This window comes from Oncorhynchus clarkii, unplaced genomic scaffold (genome assembly GCF_045791955.1).
Source record: "Oncorhynchus clarkii lewisi isolate Uvic-CL-2024 unplaced genomic scaffold, UVic_Ocla_1.0 unplaced_contig_12313_pilon_pilon, whole genome shotgun sequence".
Lineage (NCBI taxonomy): Eukaryota > Metazoa > Chordata > Actinopteri > Salmoniformes > Salmonidae > Oncorhynchus > Oncorhynchus clarkii.
In genome coordinates this window covers 65,784-90,000 of record NW_027257970.1, presented here as the reverse complement: position 1 = coordinate 90,000, position 24,217 = coordinate 65,784, and the positions used below count along the sequence as shown (strand labels likewise).

Here is a 24,217-nt window from a genome sequence, read left to right as displayed (position 1 = left end):
TGGCTTCTTCCTTGCTGAGCGGCCTTTCAGGTTCTGTCGATATAGGACTTGTTTTACTGTGGATATAGATACTTTTGTACCTGTTTCCTCCAGCATCTTCACAAGGTCCTTTGCTGTTGTTCTGGGATTGATTTGCACTTTTTGCACCAAAGTACGTTCATCTCTAGGAGACAGAACATATCTCCTTCCTGAGAAGTATGACGGCTGCGTGGTCCCATGGTGTTTATACTTGCGTACTATTGTTTGTTCAGATTAACGTGGTACCTTCAGGTGTTTGGAAATTGCTCCCATGGATGAACCAGACTTGTGGAGGTCTACAATTGTTTTTCTGAGGTCTTGGCTGATTTCTTTTGATTTCCCCATGATGCCAAGCAAAGAGGCACTGAGTTTGAATGTAGGCCTTGAAATATATCCACAGGTACACCTCCAATTGACTCAAATGATGTCAATTAGCCTATCAGAAGCTTCTAAAGCCATGACATAATTTTCTGGAATCTTCCAAGCTGTTTAAAGGCACAGTCATCTAAATGTATGTCAACTTCTGACCCACTGGACTTGTGATGCAGTGAATTATAAGTGAAATAATCTGTCTGTAAACAAATGTTGGAAAAATGACTTGTGTCATGCACAAAGTAGATGTCCTAACCGACTTGCAAAAACTATAGTTTGTTAACAAGAAATTTGTGGAGTGGTTGAAAAACAAGGTTTAATGACTCCAACCGACTTGATGAAACTATAGTTTATTAACAAGAAATTTGTGGAGTGGTTGAAAAGTGTATGTAAACTTCCGACTTCAACTGTGTGTGTGTATATATATATATATCACACACACACACACACACACACACACACACACATATATATATACAGGTATATATATATATATATATATATATATATCTCACACACACACAACGTAAGTAATAAAGTGTGTTACATTAAACAGCTGCGGTATCTCTGTGTAGTAGAAGGTGTTCTGTTCCTTGTTGTATTTCTGGAGCTGAGCGGCGTAGTCGTTCCTGCACTCCTCCGCTGTGTGTGTCTTCACATGGGCATGCTGTTTCACCTGGGGACACACACCTGTATTAACTGGTATATAGGGGCGTATGCTGCTTCACCTGGACACACCTGTATTAACTGGTATATAGGGGCGTATGCTGCTTCACCTGGACACACACACACCTGTATTAACTGGTATATAGGTACGTATGCTGCTTCACCTGGACACACCTGTATTAACTGGTATATAGGTACGTATGCTGCTTCACCTGGACACACCTGTATTAACTGGTATATAGGAACGTATGCTGCTTCACCTGGACACACCTGTATTAACTGGTATATAGGTACGTATGCTGCTTCACCTGGACACACCTGTATTAACTGGTATATAGGTACGTATGCTGCTTCACCTGGACACACCTGTATTAACTGGTATATAGGAACGTATGCTGCTTCACCTGGACACACCTGTATTAACTGGTATATAGGAACGTATGCTGCTTCACCTGGACACACCTGTATTAACTGGTATATAGGTACGTATGCTGCTTCACCTGGACACACCTGTATTAACTGGTATATAGGTATGTATGCTGCTTCACCTGGACACACCTGTATTAACTGGTATATAGGTACGTATGCTGTTTCACCTGAACACACCTGTATTAACTGGTATATAGGTACGTATGCTGCTTCACCTGGACACACCTGTATTAACTGGTATATAGGTACGTATGCTGCTTCACCTGGACACACCTGTATTAACTGGTATATAGGTACGTATGCTGCTTCACCTGGACACACCTGTATTAACTGGTATATAGGTACGTATGCTGTTTCACCTGGACACACCTGTATTAACTGGTATATAGGTATGTATGCTGCTTCACCTGGACAAACCTGTATTAACTGGTATATAGGTATGTATGCTGCTTCACCTGGGGACACACACCTGTATTAACTGGTATATAGGTATGTATGCTGCTTCACCTGGGGACACACACCTGTATTAACTGGTATATAGGTATGTATGCTGCTTCACCTGGACACACCTGTATTAACTGGTATATAGGGGCGTATGCTGCTTCACCTGGACACACCTGTATTAACTGGTATATAGGTACGTATGCTGCTTCACCTGGACACACACCTGTATTAACTGGTATATAGGTATGTATGCTGCTTCACCTGGACACACCTGTATTAACTGGTATATAGGTACGTATGCTGCTTCACCTGGACACACCTGTATTAACTGGTATATAGGGGCGTATGCTGCTTCACCTGGACACACCTGTATTAACTGGTATATAGGTATGTATGCTGCTTCACCTGGACACACCTGTATTAACTGGTATATAGGGGCGTATGCTGTTTCACCTGGGGACACACACCTGTATTAACTGGTATATAGGTACGTATGCTGCTTCACCTGGACACACCTGTATTAACTGGTATATAGGTACGTATGCTGCTTCACCTGGACACACCTGTATTAACTGGTATATAGGGGCGTATGCTGCTTCACCTGGACACACCTGTATTAACTGGTATACAGGGGCGTATGCTGCTTCACCTGGACACACCTGTATTAACTGGTATATAGGGGCGTATGCTGCTTCACCTGGACACACCTGTATTAACTGGTATATAGGTACGTATGCTGCTTCACCTGGACACACCTGTATTAACTGGTATATAGGGGCGTATGCTGCTTCACCTGGACACACCTGTATTAACTGGTATATAGGGGCGTATGCTGTTTCACCTGGACACACCTGTATTAACTGGTATATAGGTACGTATGCTGCTTCACCTGGACACACCTGTATTAACTGGTATATAGGGGCGTATGCTGCTTCACCTGGACACACCTGTATTAACTGGTATATAGGGGCGTATGCTGTTTCACCTGGACACACCTGTATTAACTGGTATATAGGTACGTATGCTGCTTCACCTGGACACACCTGTATTAACTGGTATATAGGGGCGTATGCTGTTTCACCTGGACACACACACACCTGTATTAACTGGTATATAGGTACGTATGCTGCTTCACCTGGACACACCTGTATTAACTGGTATATAGGTACGTATGCTGCTTCACCTGGACACACCTGTATTAACTGGTATATAGGAACGTATGCTGCTTCACCTGGACACACCTGTATTAACTGGTATATAGGAACGTATGCTGCTTCACCTGGACACACCTGTATTAACTGGTATATAGGGGCGTATGCTGTTTCACCTGGACACACCTGTATTAACTGGTATATAGGAACGTATGCTGCTTCACCTGGACACACCTGTATTAACTGGTATATAGGAACGTATGCTGCTTCACCTGGACACACCTGTATTAACTGGTATATAGGTACGTATGCTGCTTCACCTGGACACACCTGTATTAACTGGTATATAGGTACGTATGCTGCTTCACCTGGACACACCTGTATTAACTGGTATATAGGTACGTATGCTGCTTCACCTGGACACACCTGTATTAACTGGTATATAGGGGCGTATGCTGTTTCACCTGGACACACCTGTATTAACTGGTATATAGGAACGTATGCTGCTTCACCTGGACACACCTGTATTAACTGGTATATAGGTACGTATGCTGCTTCACCTGGACACACCTGTATTAACTGGTATATAGGAACGTATGCTGCTTCACCTGGACACACCTGTATTAACTGGTATATAGGAACGTATGCTGCTTCACCTGGACACACCTGTATTAACTGGTATATAGGTACGTATGCTGCTTCACCTGGACACACCTGTATTAACTGGTATATAGGGGCGTATGCTGTTTCACCTGGACACACCTGTATTAACTGGTATATAGGAACGTATGCTGCTTCACCTGGACACACCTGTATTAACTGGTATATAGGTACGTATGCTGCTTCACCTGGACACACCTGTATTAACTGGTATATAGGAACGTATGCTGCTTCACCTGGACACACCTGTATTAACTGGTATATAGGAACGTATGCTGCTTCACCTGGACACACCTGTATTAACTGGTATATAGGGGCGTATGCTGTTTCACCTGGACACACACCTGTATTAACTGGTATATAGGTACGTATGCTGCTTCACCTGGACACACCTGTATTAACTGGTATATAGGTACGTATGCTGCTTCACCTGGACACACCTGTATTAACTGGTATATAGGTACGTATGCTGCTTCACCTGGACACACCTGTATTAACTGGTATATAGGGGCGTATGCTGCTTCACCTGGACACACCTGTATTAACTGGTATATAGGGGCGTATGCTGCTTCACCTGGACACACCTGTATTAACTGGTATATAGGGGCGTATGCTGCTTCACCTGGACACACCTGTATTAACTGGTATATAGGTACGTATGCTGCTTCACCTGGACACACCTGTATTAACTGGTATATAGGGGCGTATGCTGCTTCACCTGGACACACCTGTATTAACTGGTATATAGGTACGTATGCTGCTTCACCTGAACACACCTGTATTAACTGGTATATAGGTACGTATGCTGCTTCACCTGGACACACCTGTATTAACTGGTATATAGGAACGTATGCTGCTTCACCTGGACACACCTGTATTAACTGGTATATAGGGGCGTATGCTGTTTCACCTGGACACACCTGTATTAACTGGTATATAGGGGCGTATGCTGCTTCACCTGGACACACCTGTATTAACTGGTATATAGGTACGTATGCTGCTTCACCTGGACACACCTGTATTAACTGGTATATAGGGGCGTATGCTGCTTCACCTGGACACACCTGTATTAACTGGTATATAGGTACGTATGCTGCTTCACCTGGACACACCTGTATTAACTGGTATATAGGAACGTATGCTGCTTCACCTGGACACACCTGTATTAACTGGTATATAGGGGCGTATGCTGCTTCACCTGGACACACCTGTATTAACTGGTATATAGGTACGTATGCTGCTTCACCTGAACACACCTGTATTAACTGGTATATAGGTACGTATGCTGCTTCACCTGGACACACCTGTATTAACTGGTATATAGGAACGTATGCTGCTTCACCTGGACACACCTGTATTAACTGGTATACAGGGGCGTATGCTGCTTCACCTGGACACACCTGTATTAACTGGTATATAGGGGCGTATGCTGTTTCACCTGGACACACCTGTATTAACTGGTATACAGGTACGTATGCTGCTTCACCTGGACACACCTGTATTAACTGGTATATAGGGGAGTATGCTGTTTCACCTGGACACACACCTGTATTAACTGGTATATAGGGGCGTATGCTGCTTCACCTGGACACACCTGTATTAACTGGTATATAGGGGCGTATGCTGTTTCACCTGGACACACACCTGTATTAACTGGTATATAGGTACGTATGCTGCTTCACCTGGACACACCTGTATTAACTGGTATATAGGTACGTATGCTGCTTCACCTGGACACACCTGTATTAACTGGTATATAGGTACGTATGCTGCTTCACCTGGACACACCTGTATTAACTGGTATATAGGGGCGTATGCTGCTTCACCTGGACACACCTGTATTAACTGGTATATAGGGGCGTATGCTGTTTCACCTGGACACACACCTGTATTAACTGGTATATAGGTACGTATGCTGCTTCACCTGGACACACCTGTATTAACTGGTATATAGGGGCGTATGCTGCTTCACCTGGACACACCTGTATTAACTGGTATATAGGGGCGTATGCTGCTTCACCTGGACACACCTGTATTAACTGGTATATAGGGGCGTATGCTGCTTCACCTGGACACACCTGTATTAACTGGTATATAGGGGCGTATGCTGCTTCACCTGGACACACCTGTATTAACTGGTATATAGGTACGTATGCTGCTTCACCTGGACACACCTGTATTAACTGGTATATAGGGGCGTATGCTGCTTCACCTGGACACACCTGTATTAACTGGTATATAGGTACGTATGCTGCTTCACCTGGACACACCTGTATTAACTGGTATATAGGAACGTATGCTGCTTCACCTGGACACACCTGTATTAACTGGTATACAGGGGCGTATGCTGCTTCACCTGGACACACCTGTATTAACTGGTATATAGGGGCGTATGCTGTTTCACCTGGACACACCTGTATTAACTGGTATACAGGTACGTATGCTGCTTCACCTGGACACACCTGTATTAACTGGTATATAGGGGAGTATGCTGTTTCACCTGGACACACACCTGTATTAACTGGTATATAGGGGCGTATGCTGCTTCACCTGGACACACCTGTATTAACTGGTATATAGGGGCGTATGCTGTTTCACCTGGACACACACCTGTATTAACTGGTATATAGGTACGTATGCTGCTTCACCTGGACACACCTGTATTAACTGGTATATAGGTACGTATGCTGCTTCACCTGGACACACCTGTATTAACTGGTATATAGGTACGTATGCTGCTTCACCTGGACACACCTGTATTAACTGGTATATAGGGGCGTATGCTGCTTCACCTGGACACACCTGTATTAACTGGTATATAGGGGCGTATGCTGTTTCACCTGGACACACACCTGTATTAACTGGTATATAGGTACGTATGCTGCTTCACCTGGACACACCTGTATTAACTGGTATATAGGGGCGTATGCTGCTTCACCTGGACACACCTGTATTAACTGGTATATAGGGGCGTATGCTGTTTCACCTGGACACACACCTGTATTAACTGGTATATAGGTACGTATGCTGCTTCACCTGGACACACCTGTATTAACTGGTATATAGGGGCGTATGCTGCTTCACCTGGACACACCTGTATTAACTGGTATATAGGTACGTATGCTGCTTCACCTGGACACACCTGTATTAACTGGTATATAGGGGCGTATGCTGCTTCACCTGGACACACCTGTATTAACTGGTATATAGGTACGTATGCTGCTTCACCTGGACACACCTGTATTAACTGGTATATAGGGGCGTATGCTGCTTCACCTGGACACACCTGTATTAACTGGTATATAGGTACGTATGCTGCTTCACCTGGACACACCTGTATTAACTGGTATATAGGGGCGTATGCTGCTTCACCTGGACACACCTGTATTAACTGGTATATAGGGGCGTATGCTGTTTCACCTGGACACACACCTGTATTAACTGGTATATAGGGGCGTATGCTGCTTCACCTGGACACACCTGTATTAACTGGTATATAGGGGCGTATGCTGTTTCACCTGGACACACACCTGTATTAACTGGTATATAGGTACGTATGCTGCTTCACCTGGACACACCTGTATTAACTGGTATATAGGGGCGTATGCTGCTTCACCTGGACACACCTGTATTAACTGGTATATAGGTACGTATGCTGCTTCACCTGGACACACCTGTATTAACTGGTATATAGGGGCGTATGCTGTTTCACCTGGACACACACCTGTATTAACTGGTATATAGGTACGTATGCTGTTTCACCTGGACACACCTGTATTAACTGGTATATAGGGGCGTATGCTGCTTCACCTGGACACACACACACCTGTATTAACTGGTATATAGGTACGTATGCTGCTTCACCTGGACACACCTGTATTAACTGGTATATAGGGGCGTATGCTGCTTCACCTGGACACACCTGTATTAACTGGTATATAGGGGCGTATGCTGCTTCACCTGGACACACCTGTATTAACTGGTATATAGGTACGTATGCTGCTTCACCTGGACACACCTGTATTAACTGGTATATAGGTACGTATGCTGCTTCACCTGGACACACCTGTATTAACTGGTATATAGGTACGTATGCTGCTTCACCTGGACACACCTGTATTAACTGGTATATAGGTACGTATGCTGCTTCACCTGGACACACCTGTATTAACTGGTATATAGGTACGTATGCTGCTTCACCTGGACACACCTGTATTAACTGGTATATAGGTACGTATGCTGCTTCACCTGGACACACCTGTATTAACTGGTATACAGGGACGTGGTGTGAACGTTAATCTGTGTGAGTGTGTACCTTCTCAACATCTGCTTTCACAGCGTTTGTGTCGTTCTCAATTTTCTCCGCTTGCTGTGTGGCTTTCTCTGCCTCTCCCCACTCCTTGGCAAAACGCCTCTTAGTCTGCACACACACACACACACACACACACGAGACACACACACACACACACACACACACACACACACACATAGAGACACACACACACACACACACATAGAGAGAGACACACACACACACACAGAGAGAGAGAGACTTGGTTTAGTGAGGGTTATAGGTGATCATCAACTGGATTCAGCCACGGGACGATTACTTCCTGAGCAGATGGACGGTCAGAGGGCCAAAACATATTTACAAATCACTTGTAGACTGCAACTTGACTAAAACAATCATTTCAAATCTTGCTTACATTTATATATGATCCTGTCTCTCTATTAGGAGTGGGAATACTGGGGAACACATTTATATATGATCCTGTCTCTCTATTAGGAGTGGGAATACTGGGGAACACATTTATATATGATCCTGTCTCTCTATTAGGAGTGGGAACACATTTATATACGATCCTGTCTCTCTATTAGGAGTGGGAATACTGGGGAATACATTTATATATGATCCTGTCTCTCTACTAGCAGTGGGAATACTGGGGAACACATTTATATACGATCCTGTCTCTCTATTAGGAGTGGGAACACATTTATATATGATCCTGTCTCTCTATTAGGAGTGGGAATACTGGGGAACACATTTATATATGATCCTGTCTCTCTATTAGGAGTGGGAATACTGGAGAACACATTTATATATGATCCTGTCTCTCTATTAGGAGTGGGAATACTGGGGAACACATTTATATATGATCCTGTCTCTCTATTAGGAGTGGGAATACTGGGGAACACATTTATATATGCTCCTGTCTCTCTATTAGGAGTGGGAATACTGGGGAACACATTTATATATGATCCTGTCTCTCTATTAGGAGTGGGAATACTGGGGAACACATTTATATATGATCCTGTCTCTCTATTAGGAGTGGGAATACATGTATATATGATCCTGTCTCTCTATTAGGAGTGGGAATACATTTATATATGATCCTGTCTCTCTATTAGGAGTGGGAATACATTTATATATGATCCTGTCTCTCTATTAGGAGTGGGAATACTGGGGAATACATTTATATATGATCCTGTCTCTCTATTAGGAGTGGGAATACTGGGGAACACATTTATATATGATCCTGTCTCTCTATTAGGAGTGGGAATACTGGGGAACACATTTATATATGATCCTGTCTCTCTATTAGGAGTGGGAACACATTTATATATGATCCTGTCTCTCTATTAGGAGTGGGAATACTGGGGAACACATTTATATATGATCCTGTCTCTACTAGGAGTGGGAATACTGGGGAACACATTTATATATGATCCTGTCTCTCTATTAGGAGTGGGAATACTGGGGAACACATTTATATATGATCCTGTCTCTCTATTAGGAGTGGGAATACTGGGGAACACATTTATATATGATCCTGTCTCTCTACTAGCAGTGGGAATACTGGGGAACACATTTATATATGATCCTGTCTCTCTATTAGGAGTGGGAATACTGGGGAACACATTTATATATGATCCTGTCTCTCTATTAGGAGTGGGAATACTGGGGAACACATTTATATATGATCCTGTCTCTCTACTAGCAGTGGGAATACTGGGGAACACATTTATATATGATCCTGTCTCTCTATTAGGAGTGGGAATACTGGGGAACACATTTATATATGATCCTGTCTCTCTACTAGCAGTGGGAATACTGGGGAACACATTTATATATGATCCTGTCTCTCTATTAGGAGTGGGAATACTGGGGAACACATTTATATATGATCCTGTCTCTCTATTAGGAGTGGGAACACATTTATATATGATCCTGTCTCTCTATTAGGAGTGGGAACACATTTATATATGATCCTGTCTCTCTATTAGGAGTGGGAACACATTTATATATGATCCTGTCTCTCTATTAGGAGTGGGAATACTGGGGAACACATTTATATATGATCCTGTCTCTCTATTAGGAGTGGGAATACATTTATATATGATCCTGTCTCTCTATTAGGAGTGGGAACACATTTATATATGATCCTGTCTCTCTATTAGGAGTGGGAACACATTTATATATGATCCTGTCTCTCTATTAGGAGTGGGAACACATTTATATATGATCCTGTCTCTCTATTAGGAGTGGGAATACTGGGGAACACATTTATATATGATCCTGTCTCTCTATTAGGAGTGGGAATACATTTATATATGATCCTGTCTCTCTATTAGGAGTGGGAACACATTTATATATGATCCTGTCTCTCTATTAGGAGTGGGAATACTGGGGAACACATTTATATATGATCCTGTCTCTCTATTAGGAGTGGGAATACTGGGGAACACATTTATATATGATCCTGTCTCTCTTTTAGGAGTGGGAATACATTTATATATGATCCTGTCTCTCTACTAGGAGTGGGAATACTGGGGAACACATTTATATATGATCCTGTCTCTCTATTAGGAGTGGGAATACTGGGGAACACATTTATATACGATCCTGTCTCTCTATTAGGAGTGGGAATACTGGAGAACACATTTATATATGATCCTGTCTCTCTACTAGCAGTGGGAATACTGGGGAACACATTTATATATGATCCTGTCTCTCTATTAGGAGTGGGAATACTGGGGAACACATTTATATATGATCCTGTCTCTCTATTAGGAGTGGGAACACATTTATATATGATCCTGTCTCTCTATTAGGAGTGGGAATACTGGGGAACACATTTATATATGATCCTGTCTCTCTATTAGGAGTGGGAATACTGGGGAACACATTTATATATGATCCTGTCTCTCTATTAGGAGTGGGAATACTGGGGAACACATTTACAACCATGTAAATCACTTGGAGCTGACTTCCTGGTGTTGTCGAACAATGAACATTCAACCAATTTATTTGTTTTGCTCAGAAAACTTGGGGGGTGCCAATCAAAACCACCCGCGGGCCGACGGGTGGGGAACCGTGGGTTATAGGGTTTATAACATATTCACCCTCAATCACACAGAAACTCACATTCTCTAGCTGTTTGAAACTGATCTCCAAGTTCTGTTGAGCTTTTTTGGCATCGGCCAGGTACTGGGGGAGAGAGGGAGGGAGGGGGAGAGAGGGAGGGAGGGGGAGAGAGGGAGGGAGGGAGAGAGGGAGGGAGGGGGAGAGAGAGAGATTAGTTAGATGACAACATCAAAGTGAGTTCAACATGTCGGTGATGTTATCTCCCTCCCTCCATCTCTCCCTCCATCTCTCCCTCCATCTCTCCCCCCATCTCTCTCTTACTGTTTTGCGTTCTTGTTTGAGGTCCTGAAGGTATTTGGTGAGTTCTACACAGATTCCAGTCATCATGTTCTCTGCTATCAGCTCTCTCTGGCCCGCATAGTCATTCAGCTCATTCACAATGTCCTGGAATGACTGGTGATTGGTGAACCTGCAGGTGGAGGGGCAACAAGACCGAGGGGATAGAGAGAGATTAGTTAGATGACAACATAGCCACTCTCTAGCCACTTTAAACTATGCTACTTAATATAATGTTTACATACCCTACATTACTCATCTCATATGTATATATTGTACTCTATATAATTTACTGCATCTTTATGTAATACATGTATCACTAGCCACTTTAACTATGCCACTTTGTTTACATACCCTACATTACTCATCTCATATGTATATACTGTACTCGATACCATCTACTGCATCTTGCCTATGCCGTTCTGTACCATCACTCATTCATATATCTTTATGTACATATTCTTTATCCCGTTACACTTGTGTGTATAAGGTAGTAGTTTTGGAATTGTTAGGTTAGATTACTCGTTGGTTATTACTGCATTGTCGGAACTAGAAGCACAAGCATTAACATCTGCTAACATCTGCTAACCATGTGTATGTGACAAATAACATTTGATTTGATTTGAATGTGATTGGTTCACTTCCAGGAAACAGGGGTAAAGGGTTCTATGTTATTGGTTCACTTCCAGGAAACAGGGGTAAAGGGTTGTATGTTATTGGTTCACTTCCAGGAAACAGGGGTAAAGAGTTGTATGTGATTGGTGGGATAAAGAAATCTGTCTGTCTAATAAAGACAAACACGAGAGACAAAGGATAAGCACCGCATTCATCTGATAATCACTAACTGATTAGAGAGAGGACACAGACAGAGACAGAGAGGCAGACAGAGACAGACAGAGAGAGACAGAGACAGAGAGACAGACACAGACAGAGAGAGACAGACAGAGACGCAGACAGAGAGGCAGACAGAGAGACAGACACAACTCACCCACACTCTTGCTCCTCCTTGCTGCCTCGTTTAAGGTATTTCTTGGAGAGGTTTCTGAGAGGAAGAGAGAATGTCAGGGTTACATTCTAACAACTAATTAAAATACACAGACAGACAGACACACTGCACAGACAGACAGACAGACAGACAGACAAAAACAGACAGAGCACACAGACAGACAGACAGAGCACACAGACAGACTGTCTGTCTGTGTGCTCTGTCTGTCTGTGTGCTCTGTCAGACAGACAGACAGACAGACAGACAGACAGAAACAGACAGACAGACAGACAGACACCTGAGTTGCTTGGCGTAGTTCTGTTCTATCTCGGTCCGTTCTCTGACAAACTTCACATATCGGTCCACCAGATCCAGTCCTGACTGGGTGTGTTTATCAATACCATCATACTGGTCCTACAGACAGGAGAGACATAACAGGGTTAGATACTGGACTGATATAACACACTCCTCTATACAGTAGTAATAGAACTACTAGTTACTGATATAACACACTCCTCTATACAGTAGTAATAGAACTACTAGTTACTGATATAACACACTCCTCTATACAGTAGTAATATAACTACTAGTTACTGATATAACACACTCCTCTATACAGTAGTAATATAACTACTAGTTACAGGACAGGAACACTGCTCCTCTTACATCACTCCACCAGCCAGTTGTACAGGTATATCCTCTCCACTATGTATCCAACCCTGGTCTCTGTCTGACAGACGATCTGCTATCTACGGGCTGGGTTGAGTTCACTCTCACTCACACACTCTGACTCACTCACTATGTAGGTATGTAGGGATCTCTGTGTCTGAAGTCCATGGTGACTGAGACACAGAAAGACTCTCCTCAGAGAGACACAGATACACTCTCCTCAGAGAGACACAGATACACTCTCCTCAGAGAGACACAGATACACTCTCCTCAGAGAGACACAGATACACTCTCCTCAGAGAGACACAGAGGCTGCATCCCCTACTACTAACCAGGCCCACTAGGGTTGTGGTCTAAAGTAGTGCCCTACTACTAACCAGGCCCACTAGGGTTCTGGTCTAAAGTAGTGCACTATGTAGGGAATATAGTGCCATTTGGGATGTGACCATGTACTAAACAGAGCTAATGATCTGAATAGAGGTATTTATACAGAACACATTTACTACAGTCATGTCCTCAATACTACATCTGAACCAGGACAGAGAGAGAGAGAGGTAGGGAGAGGGAACGAGAGACAGGGGGGTGAGACAGAGGGAGGGGACGAGCGAGAGAGAAAGAGTAAGGAGAGAGAAAGAGAGAGAAAGGAGAGAGGAGAGAGAGAGAGAAGCCACTTATTGGGTCAAACCTTGTATAACCTCTGTCTGGAGACTCCTGCTGATATACACCTAGTGTAACCTCTGTCTGGAGACTCCTGCTGATATACACCTAGTGTGACCTCTGTCTGAAGACTACTGCTGATATACACCTAGTGTGACCTCTGTCTGAAGACTACTGCTGATATACACCTAGTGTAACCTCTGTCTGAAGACTACTGCTGATATAAACCTAGTATAAACTCTGTCTGGAGACTACTGCCGATATAAACCTAGTATAAACTCTGTCTAGAGACTACTGCCGATATACACCTAGTATAAACTCTGTCTAGAGACTACTGCCGATATACACCTAGTGTAACCTCTGTCTGGAGACTACTGCCGATATAAACCTAGTATAAACTCTGTCTAGAGACTACTGCCGATATACACCTAGTATAAACTCTGTCTAGAGACTACTGCCGATATACACCTAGTGTAACCTCTGTCTGGAGACTACTGCCGATATACACCTAGTATAAACTCTGTCTAGAGACTACTGCCGATATACACCTAGTGTAACCTCTGTCTAGAGACTACTGCCGATATACACCTAGTATAAACTCTGTCTAGAGACTACTGCCGATATACACCTAGTATAAACTCTGTCTAGAGACTACTGCCAATATACACCTAGTATAAACTCTGTCTAGAGACTACTGCCGATATACACCTAGTATAAACTCTGTCTAGAGACTACTGCCGATATACACCTAGTATAAACTCTGTCTAGAGACTACTGCCGATATACACCTAGTATAAACTCTGTCTAGAGACTACTGCCGATATACACCTAGTATAAACTCTGTCTAGAGACTACTGCCGATATACACCTAGTATAAACTCTGTCTAGAGACTACTGCCGATATACACCTAGTATAAACTCTGTCTAGAGACTACTGCCGATATACACCTAGTATAAACTCTGTCTAGAGACTACTGCCGATATACACCTAGTATAAACTCTGTCTAGAGACTACTGCCGATATACACCTAGTATAAACTCTGTCTAGAGACTACTGCCGATATACACCTAGTGTAACCTCTGTCTGGAGACTACTGCTGATATACACCTAGTGTAACCTCTGTCTGGAGACTACTGCCGATATACACCTAGTGTAACCTCTGTCTGGAGACTACTGCTGATATACACCTAGTGTAACCTCTGTCTGGAGACCACTGCCGATATACACCTAGTGTAACCTCTGTCTGGAGACTACTGCTGATATACACCTAGTGTAACCTCTGTCTGGAGACTACTGCTGATATACACCTAGTGTAACCTCTGTCTGGAGACTACTGCTGATATACACCTAGTGTAAACTCTGTCTAGAGACTACTGCCGATATACACCTAGTGTAACCTCTGTCTGGAGACTACTGCTGATATACACCTAGTGTAACCTCTGTCTGGAGACTACTGCTGATATACACCTAGTGTAACCTCTGTCTGGAGACTACTGCCGATATACACCTAGTGTAACCTCTGTCTGGAGACTACTGCTGATATACACCTAGTGTAACCTCTGTCTGGAGACTACTGCCGATATACACCTAGTGTAACCTCTGTCTGGAGACTACTGCCGATATACACCTAGTGTAACCTCTGTCTGGAGACTACTGCCGATATACACCTAGTGTAACCTCTGTCTGGAGACTACTGCTGATATACACCTAGTGTAACCTCTGTCTGGAGACTACTGCTGATATACACCTAGTGTAACCTCTGTCTGGAGACTACTGCTGATATACACCTAGTGTAACCTCTGTCTGGAGACTACTGCTGATATACACCTAGTGTAACCTCTGTCTGGAGACTACTGCCGATATACACCTAGTGTAACCTCTGTCTGGAGACTACTGCTGATATACACCTAGTGTAACCTCTGTCTGGAGACTACTGCTGATATACACCTAGTGTAACCTCTGTCTGGAGACTACTGCTGATATACACCTAGTGTAACCTCTGTCTGGAGACTACTGCTGATATACACCTAGTGTAACCTCTGTCTGGAGACTACTGCTGATATACACCTAGTGTAACCTCTGTCTGGAGACTACTGCTGATATACACCTAGTGTAACCTCTGTCTGGAGACTACTGCCGATATACACCTAGTGTAACCTCTGTCTGGAGACTACTGCCGATATACACCTAGTGTAACCTCTGTCTGGAGACTACTGCTGATATACACCTAGTGTAACCTCTGTCTGGAGACTACTGCTGATATACACCTAGTGTAACCTCTGTCTGGAGACTACTGCTGCCTCTGCTCTGATAAGAGGTCCAGACTTTAGTGGCGCCGGTCTTTCTCTACACTGGCCCTGTAACATTAAGGTCTCTGGTTCAACCCCCAGTCTGACTGCTTGTCCCCAGTAAGACGCTGCCACAGGATAATCCCCCTGGTCATCATGTGTTGGAACTTGGAACCCTGCCCCTGTTCTGTTGTGTTCTGTTGTGTTCCGTTGTGTTCCGTTGTAGCTGAGGTTTGGGGTATGTCCTAAATCGCACCCTTTTCCCTACACAGTGCACTACCTCGGCTCTGGTCAAAAGTAGCGCACTAGCATATAGGGAATATAGTGCCAGATTTGGAACGCAGACCTGGTCAAGTTCCAGCTGCAGGGGATTCAGAACAACAGCCCAGCCCGTTGGAGAGATTTAAACATGCAACCTTATTTCCTTTCCTCTCTCCTATCAGTGATCTAACACAACTAGACAGGGTTAGATTCCATGCCATAGATTCCACCTACCAGAGCAATGATGTAAACTGAGGGAGAACATTATACAGAACACATGTACTACAGTCATGTCCTCAATACTGCATCTGAACCAGGACAGAGAGAGAGAAAGAGAGAGAGAGAGAGGTAGGGAGAGGAGAGAGAGAGAGAGAGGAGGAGAGGAGAGAGAGAGGGGGAAAAGAGAGGAGAGGAGGAAGAAGAGAAGGGGGAGAGGAGAGAGAGAGAGGGGGAGAAGAGAGGAGAGGAGAGAGAGAGGGGGAGAGGAGAGAGAGAGAGGAGGAGAGGAGAGAGAGAGGAGGAGAGAAGAGAGAGGAGGAGAGGAGAGAGAGGAGGAGAGGAGAGAGAGGAGGAGAGAGAGAGGGGGAGAAGAGAGAAGAGGAGAAAGAAGAGAGGAGGAAGAAGAGAGAGAGAAAAGAGGAGCAGAGAGAGAGGGGGGGAGAGAGAAGAGGAGAAAGAAGAGAGGAGGAAGAAGAGAGAGAGAAAAGAGGAGCAGAGAGAGAGGGGGGGAGAGAGAAGAGGAGAAAGAAGAGAGGAGGAAGAAGAGAGAGAGAAAAGAGGAGCAGAGAGAGAATGGGGAAAGGAGGAGAGAGATGGGGGAGAGGAGAGAGAGATTAGGGGAGAGGAGAGAGAGATAGGGGAGAGGAGAGAGAGAGATAGGGGAGAGGAGAGAGAGATGGGGAAGAGGAGAGAAAGAACATGATGACATCATCATCATAACACTGAGTCCACCTATCAGCCAGGAGAGTCCCTGTCCATTTAAAGGGTTAAAGGGGTACTTCGGGATTTTGGCATTGTATCCCTTTATCTACCTCCCCAGAGTCAGATGTCCTCATGGATATCATGTTTGTGTCACCGCATGAAGTTTGAAGGAAGCTGCTAAGAAACGTAATTACTAACTAGGATTAGAGCAATGACTGGAAGACTATGGGTGTTAGCATTGGCTCACTAAACTACCTCCAACGTCCCTCACACTTCACACAGACGAATGGGATCCATGAGTTCATCTGACTCTGGGGAGGTAGAGAAAGGGCCTCAATGCCAAAATCCTGAAGTACCCCTTTAAGAGAGAACTAGGGCTGATGGGAGAATGTATGTCCAAATGGCCTCCTATTCCATACATACTAGACCAGAGCCCAAATGGCCTCCTATTCCCTAAATACTAGACCAGAACTGAAATGGCCTCCTATTCCCTACATACCAGAGCCCAAATGACCTCCCATTCCCTATATACTAGACCAAGGCCCAAATGGCCTCCTATTTCCTACATACTAGACCAGAACCACATGGACCCAAATGGCCTCCTATTCCCTACATACTAGACCAGAGCCCAAATGGCCTCCTATTTCCTACATACTAGACCAGAGCCCCATGGGCCCAAATGGCCTCCTATTTCCTACATACTAGACCAGAGCCCCATCGACCCAAATGGCTTCCTATTTCCTACATACTAGACCAGAACCACATGGACCCAAATGGCCTCCTATTCCCTACATACTAGACCAGAGCCCAAATGGCCTCCTATTTCCTACATACTAGACCAGAGCCCCATGGGCCCAAATGGCCTCCTATTCCCCATGGGCCCAAATGGCCTCCTATTCCCCATGGGCCCAAATGGCCTCCTATTCCCCATGGGCCCAAATGGCCTCCTATTCCCCATGGGCCCAAATGGCCTCTTATTCCCCATGGGCCCAAATGGCCTCTTATTCGCTACATACTAGACCAAAACCCATGGGCCCAAACGGCCTTCTATTCCCTAAATACTAGACCAGAACTGAAATGGCCTCCTATTCCCTACATACCAGAGCCCAAATGACCTCCTATACCCTACATACTAGACCAGAGCCCGATGGCCCGACAAAATGGCCTCCTATTCCCCATGGGCCCAAATGGCCTCCTATTCCCCATGGGCCAAAATGGCCAACTATTCCCCATGGGCCAAAATGGCATCCCATTCCCTATATACTAGATCAGGGCCCAAATGGCCTCTTATTCCCTACATACTAGACCAGAGCCCCATGGGCCCAAATGGCCTCCTATTCCCTACATACTAGACCAGGGCCCAAATGGCCTCCTATTCCCTACATACTAGACCAGGGCCCAAATGGCCTCCTATTCCCTACATACTAGACCAGGGCCCAAATGGCCTCCTATTCCCCATATACTAGACCAGGGCCCAAATTGCCTCCTATTCCCCATATACTAGACCAGGGCCCAAATTGCCTCCTATTCCCCATATACTAGACCAGGGCCCAAATTGCCTCCTATTCCCCATATACTAGACCAGGGCCCAAATTGCCTCCTATTCCCCATATACTAGACCAGGACCCAAATGGCCTCCTATTCCCTACATACTAGACCAGAGCCCAAATGGCCTCCTATTCCCTACATACTAGTCCAGGGCCCAAATGGCCTCCTATTCCCTACATACTAGACCAGGGCCCAAATGGCCTCCTATTCCCTACATACTAGACCAGAGCCCCATGGGCTCAAATGGCCTCCTATTCCCTACATTCTAGACCAGGCCCCAAGTGGCCTCCTATTCCCTACATTCTAGACCAGGCCCCAAATGGCCTCCTATTCCCTACATACTAGACCACTCATATTCCCTACATTCTAGACCAGGCCCCAAATGGCCTCCTATTCCCTACATACTAGACCACTCATATTCCCTACATTCTAGACCAGGCCCCAAATGGCCTCCTATTCCCTACATACTAGACCACTCATATTCCCTACATTCTAGACCAGGCCCCAAATGGCCTCCTATTCCCTACATACTAGACCACTCATATTCCCTACATTCTAGACCAGAGCCCCATGGACCCTGGGCCCATGTTCACAAAGCATGTCAGAGTAGCTCTGCTGATCAGGGACCAGGTTCCACCTCTTATTATTCAGGTTCTAAATAAAAAGGCCAAACTGATCCTGGATCAGCACTCCTACTCTGCGACGCTTCGTGAACATGGACCCTGGTCAAAAGTAGTGCACTATATAGGGAATGGGGGTTTGCCACGTAGGACATAGACTGTCTGCATAGAGTGTGTGACCTGACTGAAACCCTACTTACAAGCCTGACTGGCCTGTGGCCTATTGTCCTTTTGATTCAGATCTAGGATCAACGTACACTACCATCACTCCACGAGTTGGATCATCTCAAAACTGACCTTAGACCAGTGTCTAACTCCATTCTAGTACTCATCTGGTGAGATCAGACTGCCCATAACCCCCGTACAATATGGTTCAATATGGTTCACCGGAGTTGGTTCAATAACAGTTCACACCTCGTCACCGCACGCACAAAACACGAGTAATTCAATAGTATCTCTACAAACCAACTAAATGTTATGATAACATCAATGACTTGCTCATACGTTGAATATGATCATATGGGTTGTAACTAGTTTATATGCGGATGCTGGACAACAACAACAAAAATGGATCTATTACAGAAGCCTAGTTAGCTAAGTCGCCTTGAAGAGGTCAAGGTATGCAACATTGCGAAATAACAGCCGCCCTCAAGCTACAAGCTAATTTAGTCTACTTGCCGTGAGTTGTCATCAAATTTGTTAGAGTTAACAGTTGACAACAATGTCAAAGGCATGTATTATTTTTGAGACAGCAAAAACAATCACCTTCTCCAGGGAATTTGCTGTTATTGTGTAGTTAAGGTTACTGTAGCTAGTGCATATGTCCTTACCCAAAGATCCGTCCCCCAATCCATGTTTTCAAAGTTCCCACCTACAGAAAAAAAGGAGGCTTTCTATCAATCGTTATTTCCCAAACTCTTGGAGGATCCACAAACTTTTGTCTAGAGAGGGGAGATGTCGGAGGAAATGTCGGGAAGTTGACGCCTCAATCATCCGTTCCTTCAAGGGAAATAAAAATATTTTCGCCCGGTCGTCTTGAAACTAGTTTTGGTCGCAAGACAAGAGAGGGTGGGAGGATTCGTCACCAGTCTTTCCAGATTTCATGTCGCGAATGTTTCGCCTGGTCTTAAAGGAGCCGAGGTTCATTCTTTGAAGTGTCAAGGTTTATACCAAAATGGGAAACACATGTATACATTTTAATGTTACATCTTAAATGTTGCTTATTTACCTTTGTGTAACGTACTACTTTTGCCTAACCAATCTAGGAAATCTGAGTGAGTAGTAGGCTGTAAAATGATTTATTTTCACGTTAGCTACATGCATTCATTCATTACTACAACCATTACAATAATAAGCAACTAATCTACCATTACTGTTAAAATCAATACCACGACGACGAGCCTATGATTACGATAAAAACGATAACCATTCCTGTTATGAGAATCTCAAGAGGACTAAACCATTTGCCCGTTGGCCACACTTTTAGAAAGCCCAGAGAACTTGGTCGTTACCAGCTACCAGTCATAAACCCCGATTATTTTTACAATTCCTCTTCCTTAAATATGATTTTAAAACTAACCTTAACCACACTACTGACCTTATACAAATATTTGTTTTCATGAATTTGTAATGATATAGCCCACGTTGACTTTTTGGGTGTGTTAAATAGTGGACACCGAGGCGGTCAACATCAGTAGGTGTGCTGCGGCCCCGCCTCTCTCCCGTTTTACCTGTTTTCCAGACAGGATCTACAGCACACCGATTTACGGCTCAAGTCTGACAGGAAGTGGTTGTTTCTGGTATTACATACCCCAGTTTATCACTGCAACTGAAGCCCACACATATCCCTCAATAGTTCATAAGAATTATCTTCATTTTATTCTTCAACCTTTATTACAGTATTATTTCCCCTTCATAGAAAACTAAAGCAGTAATGTGCACGTTTTATTTACAATCTAATATAACATTTCATATTACAGTTTAATGGAAAGCCTCTCTCTTTTTTTATCATTCTTAATGAAATGTACATAAAAACCTGGATAAATCTTATCTGAGTCAGACAAAGATATTCATACAATAGGTAAGATATACAACAACCTTGCCGAGAGCCTATCCAACTGACAATCTCTGAGAAAATAATATAAACTATTGGAACCAAGACTTAAAAATAACAAACGAAATTACAGTTAACGAAAATGTACACTTAATCCAGTATAAACTAATGTCCACTCTAAAAAAAGTAGGGGTTCAACAAGGGTTATTCTAAGATCCTCAAAGTTCTTTGAAGAACCTTAGGGTTCTTGACACTGAAAATGCCCCCCAAAAGGTTATTCTAACCCTAACCCCAGGAGATGGGGTTCATCGAGGAACCTGCTTAGTTGGTGGGGGTTCTTGAAGGAACCTAACTCCCGAACTGAACCTAACTGTCCAACTGAACCTAACTCCCCAACTGAACCTAACTGTCCAACTGAACCTAACTGTCCAACTGAACCTAACTGTCCAACTGAACCTAACTGTCCAACTGAACCTAACTGCCCAACTGAACCTAACTGCCCAACTGAACCTAACTGCCTAACTGAACCTAACTGCCCAACTGAACCTAACTGCCCAACTGAACCTAACTGCCCAACTGAACCTAACTGTCCAACTGAACCTAACTGCCCAACTGAACCTAACTGTCCAACTGAACCTAACTGCCCAACTGAACCTAACTGTCCAACTGAACCTAACTGTCCAACTGAACCTAACTGCCCAACTGAACCTAACTGTCCAACTGAACCTAACTGCCCAACATTTGGATTTGAATTTCAAAGGACAGCAGGTGCAGATCTCCTCAATTGAAGGTTTGTCCCTTGTATGATCTACATTGATGTTGTTTTATGATGATACCATCTATCATTTCATATTTGTGTAAAAACTTTCTAAAAACCAGAATATAGACACAATTCAATGGATATCAATCAACAAAGAGGTAAGAATATGTAGGCTACAAGAATATGTTGAAGGCTATAAGAGTATGTTGAAGGCTATACGAGTATGTTGAAGGCTATAAGAGTATGTTGAAGGCTATAAGAGTATGTTGAAGGCTATAAGAATATGTAGGCTATAAGAGTATGTTGAAGGCTATAAGAGTATGTTGAAGGCTATAAGAGTATGTTGAAGGCTATAATAATATGTTGAAGGCTATAAGAGTATGTTGAAGGCTATAAGAGTATGTTGAAGGCTATTAGAATATGTTGAAGGCTATGAGAGTATGTTGAAGGCTATAAGAGTACGTTGAAGACTATTAGAGTATGTTGAAGGCTATAATAGTATGTTGAAGGCTATTAGAATATGTTGAAGGCTATAAGAGTATGTTGAAGGCTATAAGAGCATGTTGAAGGCTATAAGAGTATGTTGAAGGCTATTGGAGTATGTTGAAGGCTATAAGAGTATGTTGAAGGCTATAAGAGTATGTTGAAGGCTATTGGAGTATGTTGAAGGCTATAAGTGTATGTTGAAGGCTACAATAGTATGTTGAAGACTATAAGAGTATGTTGAAGACTATTAGAGTATGTTGAAGACTATTAGAGTATGTTGAAGGCTATAAGAGTATGTTGAAGGCTATAAGAGTATGTTGAAGGCTATAAGAGTATGTTGAAGACTATTAGAGTATGTTGAAGACTATTAGAGTATGTTGAAGGCTAAAAGAGTATGTTGAAGGCTAGCTGTATTGGGTGGAGATGACTGAACTGCTCACTTGTGTGTCTCTGTCTGCAGGTAAACAGACAAGGAGGCATGCAAAGGTATGTCAATTGCAGTGGCAACCCGTTGTGCAGTGGCAACCCGTCGTGCAGTGGCAACCCGTTGTGCAGTGGCAACCCGTTGTGCAGTGGCAACCCGTTGTGCAGTGGCAACCCATCGTGCAGTGGCAACCCATCGTGCAGTGGCAACCCGTCGTGCAGTGGCAACCCGTCGTTCAGTGGCAACCCATCGTGCAGTGGCAGTGGCAACCCGTCGTGCAGTGGCAGTGGCAACCCGTTGTGCAGTGGCAACCCGTAGTGCAGTGGCAACCCGTCGTGCAGTGGCAGTGGCAACCCGTCGTGCAGTGGCAGTGGCAACCCGTCGTGCAGTGGCAACCCGTCGTGCAGTGGCAGTGGCAACCCGTCGTGCAGTGGCAACCCGTCGTGCAGTGGCAACCCGTCGTGCAGTGGCAGTGGCAACCCGTCGTGCAGTGGCAACCCTTCGTGCAGTGGCAACCCGTCGTGCAGTGGCAACCCGTCGTGCAGTGGCAGTGGCAACCCGTCGTGCAGTGGCAACCCGTCGTGCAGTGGCAACCTGTTGTGTTTTGAGCCCCAGATCTTTAGGGAAAAAAAAAAAGCTTTCTTGTTTTGCATGTTATTTTGACATTAATACGGGTCACAGATCAGTTTGCAAACAATGTAAAAAAATAGATATATAATTAAGTTAATAAAGCCACATACAGACATTATCTCTTTTTTGTTTTCTTGAGTAAGGCAGCTCCAAAATGCAGGTGTTTCAGCCTAGCTCAGTGCTTTCTGTGGTGGTGGGGCGAGCCAGCAGAAAATATGGAGCGTTGCGCCTTGATTGGCTCATTGTCCTGTCATTCATGGGGACACTAGGTCACCGGCAAGTCATAAAGGTAGAGCACGAAAATTCAAGCCCCTTGGGTGCTGCCATAGTTACATTAGAAGTGGACATCCAAGAAGGCTCAAGGTCATTGGCCACAGATAAAATGCCGTTAAGTCACGTTATATCTACCGTAGCTTTGATTGGACTGATCATGTCAACATCATACTTTCAAAGTCTTAGCTAGCAGTCATCA

The 24,217-nt window shown here is 44.1% G+C and overlaps 1 protein-coding gene across 1 annotated transcript in view; it reads right to left on the bottom strand.

Moving 5' to 3' along the window:
• Window positions 1–20,448, bottom strand: part of LOC139394328 (cdc42-interacting protein 4 homolog) — a 38,519-nt gene extending 18,071 nt beyond the window's left edge. The window contains exons 1-7 of the mRNA XM_071142371.1: window positions 20,223–20,448; window positions 12,726–12,841; window positions 12,431–12,484; window positions 11,428–11,575; window positions 11,167–11,229; window positions 8,056–8,160; window positions 938–1,066 (exon numbers count right to left, since the gene is read on the bottom strand). Of these exons, the coding sequence (XP_070998472.1) occupies window positions 938–1,066; window positions 8,056–8,160; window positions 11,167–11,229; window positions 11,428–11,575; window positions 12,431–12,484; window positions 12,726–12,841; window positions 20,223–20,246 (639 nt within the window). The 5' untranslated portion in view covers window positions 20,247–20,448. The remainder of the gene's footprint in view (window positions 1–937; window positions 1,067–8,055; window positions 8,161–11,166; window positions 11,230–11,427; window positions 11,576–12,430; window positions 12,485–12,725; window positions 12,842–20,222) is intronic.
• Window positions 20,449–24,217: the final 3,769 nt, after the last annotated feature.